Source organism: Coenobita brevimanus, chromosome 17 (assembly GCF_032717465.1).
Source record: "Coenobita brevimanus isolate Jiangsu-jjx chromosome 17, ASM3271746v2, whole genome shotgun sequence".
Lineage (NCBI taxonomy): Eukaryota > Metazoa > Arthropoda > Malacostraca > Decapoda > Coenobitidae > Coenobita > Coenobita brevimanus.
The window spans coordinates 463,997-476,038 of record NC_136970.1 but is presented as its reverse complement, the minus strand read 5'-3'; the positions used below and the strand labels follow the sequence as shown (position 1 = coordinate 476,038).

The 12,042-nt window shown below is 41.3% G+C and overlaps 1 protein-coding gene across 1 annotated transcript; it reads left to right on the top strand.

The window, feature by feature from the left end:
- The first annotated feature begins 2,557 nt into the window (after nt 1-2,557).
- Nucleotides 2,558-10,812, top strand: LOC145391210 (uncharacterized). The gene is made up of 5 exons (XM_080265885.1): nt 2,558-2,665; nt 5,363-5,523; nt 6,749-6,798; nt 8,764-9,870; nt 10,606-10,812. The coding sequence occupies exons 2-5, from the start codon at nt 5,364-5,366 to the stop codon at nt 10,810-10,812; spliced, it is 1,524 nt and encodes a 507-aa protein (XP_080122011.1). The 5' UTR covers nt 2,558-2,665; nt 5,363.
- Nucleotides 10,813-12,042: the final 1,230 nt, after the last annotated feature.

Here is a 12,042-nt window from a genome sequence, read left to right as displayed (position 1 = left end):
ACACTATGCATCCTCCTGTGTGTGTGTGTGTGTGTGTGTGTGTGTGTGTGTGTGTGTGTGTGTGTGTGTGCATCATCTTACAGCTCTTCTCTTGGCAGCTTCATGTGTGGACCGGGGACGAGGTTTGACCAGAGGGAGCTGACGTGTGTAAGGGACAACGAGGCCATCCCCTGCGCCGCCTCCTCCCGTTACTTCTTCAGGAATACTGAGTTTGGCCTGCCTCGGGACGCTGCTGTTGGATTTTGAGGCCCATATTCTCCTCGGTTCATATCCCTAACACCTTTTCCAAAGCGATTCATTTAGTTTATTATACCTCACCCTCCTTCATGTTAGATTGTTTTCCTTGCACCTTTTCCTAAGCGATTTACTTTGTTTTTTTTACACCTCACTTATTCGTGTTAGATACTGCTGTTGGACTCCCTAACACCTTTTCCTAAGCGATTTATTTTTTTTACCTCATTGTCCTCCATGTTAAATACTGCTGTTGGACTCCCTAACACCTTTTCCTAAGCGATTTATTTTGTTTATTACACCCCACTGTCCTTCTCCGTGTTAGATACTGCTGTTGGACTCCCTAACACCTTTTCTTAAGCGATTTATTTTGTTTATTACACCTCTCTCTCCTTTTCCGTGTTAGGTACTATACTGTTGGATTATAAGTTGCGTATTAGACTTTACCGTCCTTCGTGTTACATAAACCCTTCCAGTTATCGTCGTACTGCATTCCCTAACACCTTTTCCCAAGCGATTTATTTTGCGTATTACACCTCACTCTCCTTCGGGTTACATAAATCCTTCCAATATCGCCATACACTGCAATCCCTAACACCTTTTCCTATGAGACTTAATTTGCTTATTATATCATACTGTCCTGTTGTTACATAAATCCTTCAAGTATCATCATACTCTGCATAAATAACCTGCAAATGGATTAACCGGCCATATCCAAAATAAATCGCTAAGGAAGAGGTGTTAGGGAGAGAATAAAGACCTAGGCATCATCTCGCACTAAGCATACCTTCACTACAATATTCTTTTCACTTAAACTTGGCCTATAATTGCCCCCTTTTCTTCCACCTTGAATGCTGAGTTGTAACAATAGATTAACACTAGAATATCGCGCTAGTCACGAAGAAGTGCAGTGGAAAGGGTGTATAGCTATCATTCTCTTCCTACTACTGAGCTGTATGAGAAAAGGAGGATCTCTAAAAATTCAGTAATATTGATAATAATAATAATAATAATAATAATAATAATAATAACAACAATACTGCTACTACTACTACTATTACCATTACTTCTACTACTGTTGCTACTACTACTACTACTACAATCCACCACCACCACCATTACTACTACTACTACTACCACCACCATTACTACGACTATACTGCTACTACTAATGTAACTGTAATATACTGATGTTTACCTCAGCATTCAAGATAAGAGATGGTAGCTTTAGGCCAAGTTAAAGTAAAACAATATAGGTCTATTATTATTATTATTATTATTATTATTATTATTATTATTATTGTTATTATTATTATTACATTTTCCTCTTTTTGGATCATAGTCTTCCTATTTATGAGGGAATAGAATGATGATGATGATGATGATGGTGGTGGTATTGCAGCTTGTGATGATGAAGATGCTAATGATGATGATTATGATGATTCTGTTTTCGTGTCTATATTACTTTTGAATATCTTTTTCCATAATAGTGGTAGCTGGGTGATGATTTCTGCATTAGAGTGTGATGATGATAATGATGATAGCAATGACGACGATGATAAGAGAGGCTGACAGGATGTATGCCTGACATCAGAGAGTGAGAGAGGAGAAGAGATGCTGGAACTAAACTCTTAAGAAAAATGAATGGGAAAAAATTGAGTGAGAGAGAGAGAGAGAGAGAGAGAGAGAGAAATCCCAGCGTGTTTCTCGGTATCAGCTGAGTTGGGAGAAAATAAAAAAAAAAGGAATTGAGATGACAACACTATTGTCTTTGTTTATCCTCTACATCAGCGTTAGGTTAGTCATTATCAGTTTGGAATGCTGATAAGAAAGACAGATACATCCTGTCGATGAAGCGTGTCGGATAAGATAACGGGGAACCTTTAGAATGATGATAAAATAGAAAAAAATTGAATGAATTCTTGGAAAAGCGATAGGACGAGTGGGAAACGCACGCGCAGAACGCGGGCTTCCCAGGATTCAAAGTTGCCAAGTTTGTATTTCCCGCTAGATCTTGAGTCGGTCATTTCAATTTAGCACCAAATTTTAAGTTTAGTGACAATAAATTCACTGATCTGGATATTCCTATGGCGCATTAGCAATGACCTAGAGATTTCTGCAAAATTTTAGAGATGTGCTAGAGATTAAAGCACAATTTTTAGCATGTTCTTTTGGTGTGATACATTCTAGCAATTTCCGAGAGCACAAGTTTAGCGATATTTGTGAACTGGCAACTCAAGCACGTGACGCACGTCTCAGTTGCCATCAAGTGAAGGAAGTGGTTGTGTGTGCCTCAGTGTGTCTGTGTTTCTCCTGTTAACTGAGTGCCATATCTAACAAACGGCGTAACAACACGAAGACGCCCTGAAGGGACTACAGGAAGAGGTGTATGGTGACTGTCAGTACACGTGAGAAAGCAGAGGCGCAGAGAAACGTAAGTATTTGCTTTAGAAAGTATTGACCAAACAGAATTTTTCGTAGTATCAGTGGTAATCACGTGATATTTGAAATCTTCTTAGACTCTAGTAACACGTAAATGATATATCGGAATTAGTTAAGATTGGTGATTATTTTTTATCGTGTGTAAATTGCACCCCTTCAAGTTTCGATCAGTTCATTCGATTTTTTTTTTTTGTTTTTTTTTTTTGTTAGGGGATGCATTGAACTGAGCGAGATAGATTAGATAATTATTAAAACTATCACTGCTAGGATACACTTTAAACCTGATTGAAGCAACGAGAATACAGTATCATCATCATCATATTCATCATCATCCATCCGATTTCCCAGTAATAGACTATTGATGTGAATATATGAATGTGAGAAAATAGAGCTATCTCACGTCTGTTGCATGAGAGAGAGAGAGAGAGAGAGAGAGAGAGAGAGAGAGAGACGTCTGTTGCATGTTGGAGAGAGAGGTGGAAACCATTGAAGCTCGAGAATAGGGCCATATGTGTACCAATGAGTTTATGAGAGAGAGAGAGAGAGAGAGAGAGAGAGAGAGAGAGAGAGAGAGAGAGATGCGTATACAAAATAATTCCCATAAATCCAAACGTTAGCAGTGTGAGAAAATGAACTATCTAACAGCTGTTGCATGTTGAGTGCCAGCGATTGCATGAACAAGCTATCATTCATTCATTGCCAGACGCCATGTGTCCCAAACGGGGTGGTCAAGGGCTTAGAGTTAATTGTTTTACAGGGAGGGGCACTAATCCTCCACCAACCTCACTTGACAAGTAGGGATCAATACTTGTTATTAACGTGCAAGCCTCCCTCTCTCTCTTTTTGTTTGGTGTGTGTGTGTGTGTGTGTGTGTGTGTGTGTGTGTGTGTGTTTATTTCGTCTCCATGTATTTATTGGATCTCGTGTCGCTGTGTGTGTGTGTGTGTGTGTGTGTGTGTGTGTGTGTGTGTGTGTTTTGAATTATAACGGGTAGATGCAGTTGTTATTGATTACCGTAGTTAAATATTCTTATTGCTATAGTTTCTTCACCTTAACTTGGCCCAGTCTTTGTCCTTATGCAGTGTATTTAGACTGTGTTACTGCTCAGCATCCCTTGAATACCACTTCTTCGTGACTAGCATCATTCTCGTGTTGATCCATTGTTGCAAGGGGCTTTTAAGGTGGGGAGATGGCACTTACCATAGCACTTCTTCGTGACTAGTTTTTCGTCATTTTAGGGCTTATTTCACTGAGCTAAATTTCAAATAATATGGCGCATTTTTTTCCATAGCGCTTCATTATCAGCATTTAATTTTAAGCTCAATTTCAGACAGTATTACGGCTCTGCATTCTTTCCATAGCACTTCTTCGTGACTAGCATCGTGTTCTAGTGCTGATAGGAGCCTTTGCAACTGAGCGAGATCAACTTGCAATCGACTCAGGGAAAAAACATGATTACATTGGCGTCCGCATACTCAGCAAGACTCTCTCTCTCTCTCTCTCTCTCTCGGCTACACTGATGCCTTATCGACACTTCCCTGATACAGTATTTGGTTTAGTTTTGCTGTTTATACTTCGTCTTGAGAGAGAGAGAGAGAGAGAGAGAGAGAGAGAGAGGGAGAGGGAGAGAGTTTCCTGTTTACACCTGATATTGTCCTTATGAGAGAGAGAGAGAGAGAGGGAGGGACACACACACACACACACACACACACACACACACACACACACACACACACACACACACACACACACACACACACACACACACACACACACACCTTTCAAGCCCCGGAATCCTAGCTAGTTTAAATCCATTTCCTTCCACACGTAGCTTCATAATTATCATCCACACAGACTGGATAGTATAGGCGCCAAAAGCAAGTGCAGAGAAAGTACAAATTATCCTCCACAGGTGTGCAAGGTCAGCATACATGTGCTGAGCAGTTGCATCTTTGTCTATCTATCTATCTATCTATCTATCTATCTATTGCCAGACAGAGGTAGCTATTTCAGCATCATTATGTAATCATGTCAACCTGTCTTTCTGTCTGCCTACCTACCAACCTGTCTTTCTGTCTACCTACCTACCAACCTGTCTTTCTCTTTACCTACCTACCAACCTGTCTTTCTGTCTACTTACCTACCAACCTGTCTTTCTGTCTACTTACCTACCAACCTGTCTTTCTGTCTGCCTACCTACCAACCTGTCTTTCTGTTTACCTACCTACCAACCTGTCTTTCTGTCTACCTACCTACCAACCTGTCTTTCTGTCTACCTACCTACCAACCTGTCTTTGTCTACCTACTTATCAATCTATCTTTCTGTCTACCTACCTGTGCTACCTGTCGGCTAATCTAGGCTACTTATCTACGTATGTGCTTTTCTGCCTGCCTACTTACTAACATACCTACCTACCTACTGAGGCTACGTACTTGCCATCTTGCCTACCTAGTTACCTATACCTATTTCGCAGTCTGCCTACCTACATACACACATATATACCTGCCTTTTCTAGTTTACCTACCTACCCACCTACCTGTGTGTGTGTGTGTGTGTGTGTGTGTGTGTGTGTGTGTGTGTGTGTGTGTGTGTGTGTATCAGTAAATCAGCCCTTACCACATCAGTCCCCCTCCCCTCCCCCCCTCAAAAAGAAAAAAATCAGAATCACAATTATTATATACCTTTCAGAATGGCACCAGACGACCACAAAACCACCCCACCCAATGGAACAGGAGCGAGAGGCAAGAAGAAGAAAGGGGAGGCGAATTTAGTCACACTCCCCCACATGGGCACAAATACTTCCCATCGCCAGGTCGAAGTTGTTACCATTGGAGCAGAGGAGATGCAGAGTAAGTTTTGGTTTATTATTAGTATTGTTAGTAGTAGTAGTAGTAGTAGTGCTGTTACTTATTGATAGGGGTACTAATAGTAGCAGTGGTAGTGTAGCAGAAGTACCGTAATAGTAGTTTGTATTATTATTATTATTATTTATTATTATTATTAATTATTATTATTATTATTTATTATTATTATTATTATTATTATTATTATTTATTATTATTATTATTATTATTGGTGGTGGTAGTTTGTTATTCATATTAAATATTACCATAACCATCACAGTCATTGCCCTCCTTATCATGGTTATCATCACCATCACTACCTTTATCACACTGTAAATGGGTGGGTAGATTTTGCAAACACCATACGGTAACCAGACAGTTCAGCAAAACAGAGACTTTTTGAAGTGGACGTGTTATATGATGGCATGTCCATAATGAACTCATTCACTATCTGATGAGTGCTGGAGAGCAATGCCTTTAAGTGGTGGCATTTACATGCCTTGGTGATCGAACTTCAGGGTTATACAAATGTCTTGGTGTCCTCCTTGTCCCCCAACAGGAGGATGGTGGACTGCAGAAGAGTAGCTTCAGCCTGCAGTCCACTGGGCTTATGATCAGATGAGCCTGGGGTTGCTGCTACTGCTCACTGCTTCTGCTAACCTGCCGTTGGTAGCTGGTGGCGACCATCATCCACTCAGTGTAGTTTTGTCTACTGTACTTCTTTCTGAGGTGACTGTGCACTGAGTGACAAGCCTAATGGTTTCCTGTTGCCCAGGAAACCATTTAAAATGCTGGATGATAACCATATAACCAAATAACAAAATAATGTGGCTCCCATTATGGTGCTCTTGTTAAGTAGGTGGATGGACACAAATGTTTATGTCCATCCAGGAACCAAATCTCCACACTTTTCCCAGCACCTCATTAAGGTGAGGCATTATCTACTATGAGGGAACATCAGTTCACTGCACGGGATGACCCTGCAGGGGCAATTGCTTGCCTGTACTTGATGGCCAGACAGACTGGGGCTGCCCTACTACTGTCCCGCCATTGGCCTACCTGATGTTTCCCTTAAAAGAGAGAAAGAGAGAAAAGGTAGTAAAACTGGTAAAAGATATGATGGTTTTGTAGTTGTACATAATTTTGCTGTGTTGGAAGAATCATTGTATAGCATCAGTATGTAAATTTAACTGTCTTATATGCCAGACTAACATTATATTTTTCTTTACAGATTACAAGCCTAGTCCTCACACAACACCAAATACCAGTTTTCAGAAGAAGGTGAGAGAGAGAAAATTTCAAAGGTATGAGTGAATGATAGTGTGGTACATTTTTACTGGGCAGTCCTCTATTTTTTTTCCCCACCCCATTTGTGTTATTGGAAGCAAGATTGAGATGATGATGATGATGGTGATGGTGGGTGGGTTTAAGAGTAGGGAGAGAAGATATGATGATGATGAGTGCGTAAATGTACTGTAGGTAGAGATGAGAGATAATTGTTTCGTCCATCTGTCTGTCTATAGCCCGACGCCCTAATCCCGCAAGGGGTGGCCACAGACAAAGTGCCTCCAACTTACTTTGTCACCCACCATTTGACTGCCCCCTCCCCCAGCTCATTCCTCCCTCCCTCATATACCTCTCAACTCCATCCCTCCATCTCATCCTCAGTCTCTTCCTCCCTCCACTTCACCTTCATGCACCCTCTTAACTCATCGCTCTTCTGGACCTTCACAACCCAGTCCTGGAGATGGATTCCTTCATGTGGTGGCACCAATATAACCAGGTGGCTCTGCTGCTTGGTTATATGCATGTCCATCAACTGCATCTCTGTGTATGGGAAAGAGGATGGTACACTATAATTAAACGTAAACCTGCAGTCCACTGGGTTCACATTTCACCACCACCACCACCACCACAACAACAACCTCCTCCTCTTTAACCTGAGGATGTCCCTTTGTTTTGGTCTTGGTATGAGTAGTTGATTATTTTCAGCCTAGGGTGGTATTTATTGCTGGGTTAGATATAGTCATGAGTAACCTTTGTCATTCCAAGGGGAGAGGGAGTCTCCTGAGGTGTATAAAGTAGTTTGGCAGTAGTAGTGGTAGTAGCAGTGGCACAAGTACCGGGTAGTTGCTAATCCAGGCTCCCAGGGGATGGGGGGTTGACTTAGTTGTTGTGGAGTTTAACAGTTCAGTGCATCATGTACTTTTTTCCTGTAGGAGTTATAGATATAGTTTAACTTATTCAGTCTGATGATATATTATGTCTGTCTGTCTATCATCTGTCTATTGCCAGATGCCTTAATCCCGTAAAGGGTGGCCACTGATCGCCTCCACATCGCCTGGTTCCACGCCATTTCACTGCCTTGCTCCCAGCTCACACCCTCCTCTCTCATATACCTCTCCACTTCATCCCTTCATCTCATCCTTGGCTTCCCCCTCCCTTTCCCCCCTCCACCTCACTCAAATACACTCTCCTCGTTAGTCTCTCTCTCTCTCCGTTCTCTCCACATGGTCAAACCACCTCTTCATGATGCTTTCCATCACATCCACATGTACAGGTATTTTATTCTTACTACCTTCAGGCACCTTTATGTAGCTTGGAGGCTGAACTGCAGGGGTTAGAAACATTCATCAATTACACCTTCAGAACAGTGATTACCAGAAGCAGAGTAAATCATGTGGAGAGAGAAAGAATAGATTAATAGCACATGTCACCCTATTGATGGGGTTAAGTGAACTAATTCCTCTCCCCAGTATTGTAGTTACAGTGCCAGTAAGTTTAAAAGTTTGCTGTAGCTGCTTCCTTTGTGCTTTTTTTGTGGTTGTAATGGTACTGTATACCTAACTTATTCTTTTTACCTGGTTATAATTTAACACTCCTCTCACACCTGGTGACTTGGTGTTTTCCCCTTTTATAGGATAGTTATCTGGTGCTCACAGGGAAATCAAGAGGGGGATGGGTTGCTGGGTTCAGATATGTAGTAGCATTGTTGTCTTCACTCTTTTTTAACACCTTGTGGTCTAGTAAGTTTTAGCACAGCAACTGGATATAACCTACTTGGGTGTACAGTAAATGCTAGGGGTGGTTAGAGTTTTGTGCTCATGTAATGCCACTGTTTAGTGAGCAGCTGGTCTTTCTTTCCTTATGTATCAAGACTGAGTAGCTTAGCCCCAGACCTGTACATTGCTTAATGAACAATACTGGATTGGGTGATGATTTAATGACTAGATTTGTCAATTACAGACATCCTTCACTTGGAAGGACGAACTTCTCAAGAAATGCAATGGCAAGGGTGGCACAAAGATATCATGGCGTCCTGGCAGTGATCGACACGTCAGTGACGGTCCTGACTCCTACAAGCCCTTCACCCATATCACCCGCACCCTGCACCTCCACGATGCCCTTGACGTCTGCATCAAGGGAAGGATGGAGCCTAAGAACATCACCTCCTTCAGCTGCATTGACTCTCGTGACCTGCCAGCAAACCATCCCTGTGCCGGGCTGAAGGTCCTCTGGTTTGGGGCAAGGTTTAATGGGCTGGATGAAAATCTTCCAGACTGGTATGGCAATGTCCAGTTTTCTGTGGAGGCAAAGTTGTTGCTGGAAAACTGGAAGTACTTTTACTTAGTTGAGATGATGACCACACCAACGCACACCTGCTCCCGCATCTTAGTTACAAATACGGATTATTCACACGTGCTTCCTACATACAACCATGTGCGTCCAGGGGGACCTTGGCGTACTACCTCTGAGGGACAGCTAGCACTCTCAAACTGCACTCGGTACAGGTTCCGTGGCCACAATGCACACGAGCACATTTTGGAATTCATGATTAATGCCACACCACAGGATGAGAAGCGGATACTACAGAACTGCAAGATATCTTTCAGGAATCATGAGGCGGCTCGCGACCTCAGAATTCGCCACGTCTGCAACCGCCACCAGCGTGCCGGAACCCCCTGCCCCACACCCTTTCCTCGTTCCGTCACCGCCACCAATTTCTTCTCTCGGCTTCAGCAGTTGAATATTGATTGGCACACAGGTATACCACGTCTCTCTGAAAGTGCCCTGAAGTTCTTAGAAGAATACCAGCTACAACAGCCAAAGAATTTCCCACAGCAACAGCAGAATTTCCCACTGCAACAGCAGAATTTCCAGCAACAAAAGCAACAGAATTTCCAACAGCAGCAGCAACAGAAACAGAATTCCCAAAAGCAGCAGCAACAGAATTTCCAACAACAGCAGCAGAATTTCCAACAGCAACAGATTGTCCAACATCAACTGCAACAGATTTTCCAACAGCAGCAGCAGCAGAATTTCCAAGCAGCTCCTGACATTTCTAGGATACTGGCAATGTTTCCTGGAATGATACAATATGTTTCTTTCCAGTAGCAGCGTGTTACTCGGCCCTTTCAGGCTGATGGATTTTGCATTTTATTCTTGCTGCCGTTCAGGTGGTTCTTTCTCAGTTTAGGGGGAGGCATTTTGAACTAGTAGTAGCAGTAATTATAGTAGTACAATTATCGTAGTAGCATTAACTAGTACAGGAGTTGTAGTAATAGTAATTGCCACTCATTATGTTGAGGTGGTTCTTTTCCAGTTTAGGGGAGGCTTTTTGAGCTAGCAGTAGTAGTAGTAGCAGTAATAATAGCAGTACAGGGATAGTACTGTTATAGTAGTAGTATTTAACTAGTACAGTAGTAGTAGTTATAGTAATTGCCGCTCATTCTGAAATATGAACCCAGTGGACTGTCGGTTTGAGCAGCCCTCGTCATGCAGTCCACCATTCTCCTTTCATGGGATAGGGAGGGAGTTGAGGGATGTTTGCATAACCAGACAGAGTTGCTCAGTTATATTGGTGCCATGATATGAAGGCATCCTTCCTTAGCACTTTTGAAGAGTTACAGTAGATCCCATTAAACCTTTCTGTATAAAAGATCCTCCCGAACTGAAAAAATTGTCCGCAGATCGCAAGAATAAAACTGGGTCGAGGAAAGTGATGCGTTCATGTGGTGGCTTTGATATAATTGGGCAGCTCAAGTACAAGGTTAAATATCCCTCAACTACTTGCCCATACCCTAAAAGGAGGACGGCAAAATGCAGAAGGGCAAGTTAGGCCTGCAGTTCACTAAGTTCATATTTCAGGTGAACCTGGGGCCACAGCAACAAGAATGTACTAAGAAAAGCATCACAAGGTTGAAGGAGTTAAAACGTGAGGGACATGTGATCGAAAATGCCAGGATGAAGATCGGGTATTCCGTGCATCAGTTTGAATTCCTAAGAGGTGCCTGAACATGTGTGATCATTTAAAGCCAGTAGAGGGGTAGGCCAGTTTTCTGCCGATAAGTAATTAAAATATTGGAAGCTTATCATTGGCCTTCCACACCTCGCAAGGATTTTTCAAAAGTGGCTGTGTATTTTTTTAGTGCTTTGTCACATAGTGCCTGCGATACCTAATAGTGTTGAACTGTGATGGGAATTAGTTTTATGAAAGCTATATTTAAGTTTACTGTATTTAATCAATTACTATTTTTCTACCTTTGCAATATTCAAGGTGAATATTGTATATTTTTCACTGCGTTGATTCTTTTTATTAATTTGGGTATCAGGTGTACGCACATTATTTTCTTATCGTTGCAGTATTATCATTACCCATTTTTTGAAAATCCATCCATCCATCCATCATCCAATCTTACGTTGCCCCATGAGGAGCGTAGAAGCCCAGGGCTAGGCAGTTGGTCCTGACATTTAAGATGAGATTGAAAATAACTATATTTTTTCAGTGGTGTAAGGTAACAGAATCATCTTAAATCAGCAGAGAGCTTGAATTGTACATGGGACCCATGTACTGCAGAACATTATGTTGTACAACAGCCATAAATGTGATACTGTTATGAATAAAGTGTTTTTATATTAATTGGCTGTGCAGTCACTTTTTTTTTTATTTGTATTTATGCAGAGTACCTTTTTTACTTTTAACATGGCCTAAAATTGTCATCTCTCCACCTTGAGTGTAGAGTTATAGCTATAGATTAACACTAGAATGATAGTCATGAACAAGTGCTGTGATGTAGAACTATACCGTTGTCTTTTCCCTCTACCGAGCTACCTGAAATGTCTTACAAATAGACAAAAATCTGGGCCATGTTAAGATGGAAGAACTTACAGTTATGAGAGGGGTGGTACATTACAAAAATTATTTAGTTATTGAAAAAGTGATAATTTATTTATTACAAAAATTATATACGGTACTTTTTAGTTACCAGTATTGAAAAAACTTTAATGTGTTATGTTACAAACAAAACTGTAGTTGTTTTTAGTTATTAAAAATCTTTTTAAAAATATGGTGTATTAAAAAATCATGTACTTTTATTGAATTTTTGAAAAACTTTAGAGGAATGCTGGTATGTTACAGAAATTACTTTGATTATTGGAAAGCTTTAAAAATCCACATTACTGTAGAAGAGACTGCCACACCTCACACAACCATAGCTCATACTTCATACATCTCATACTGCTACA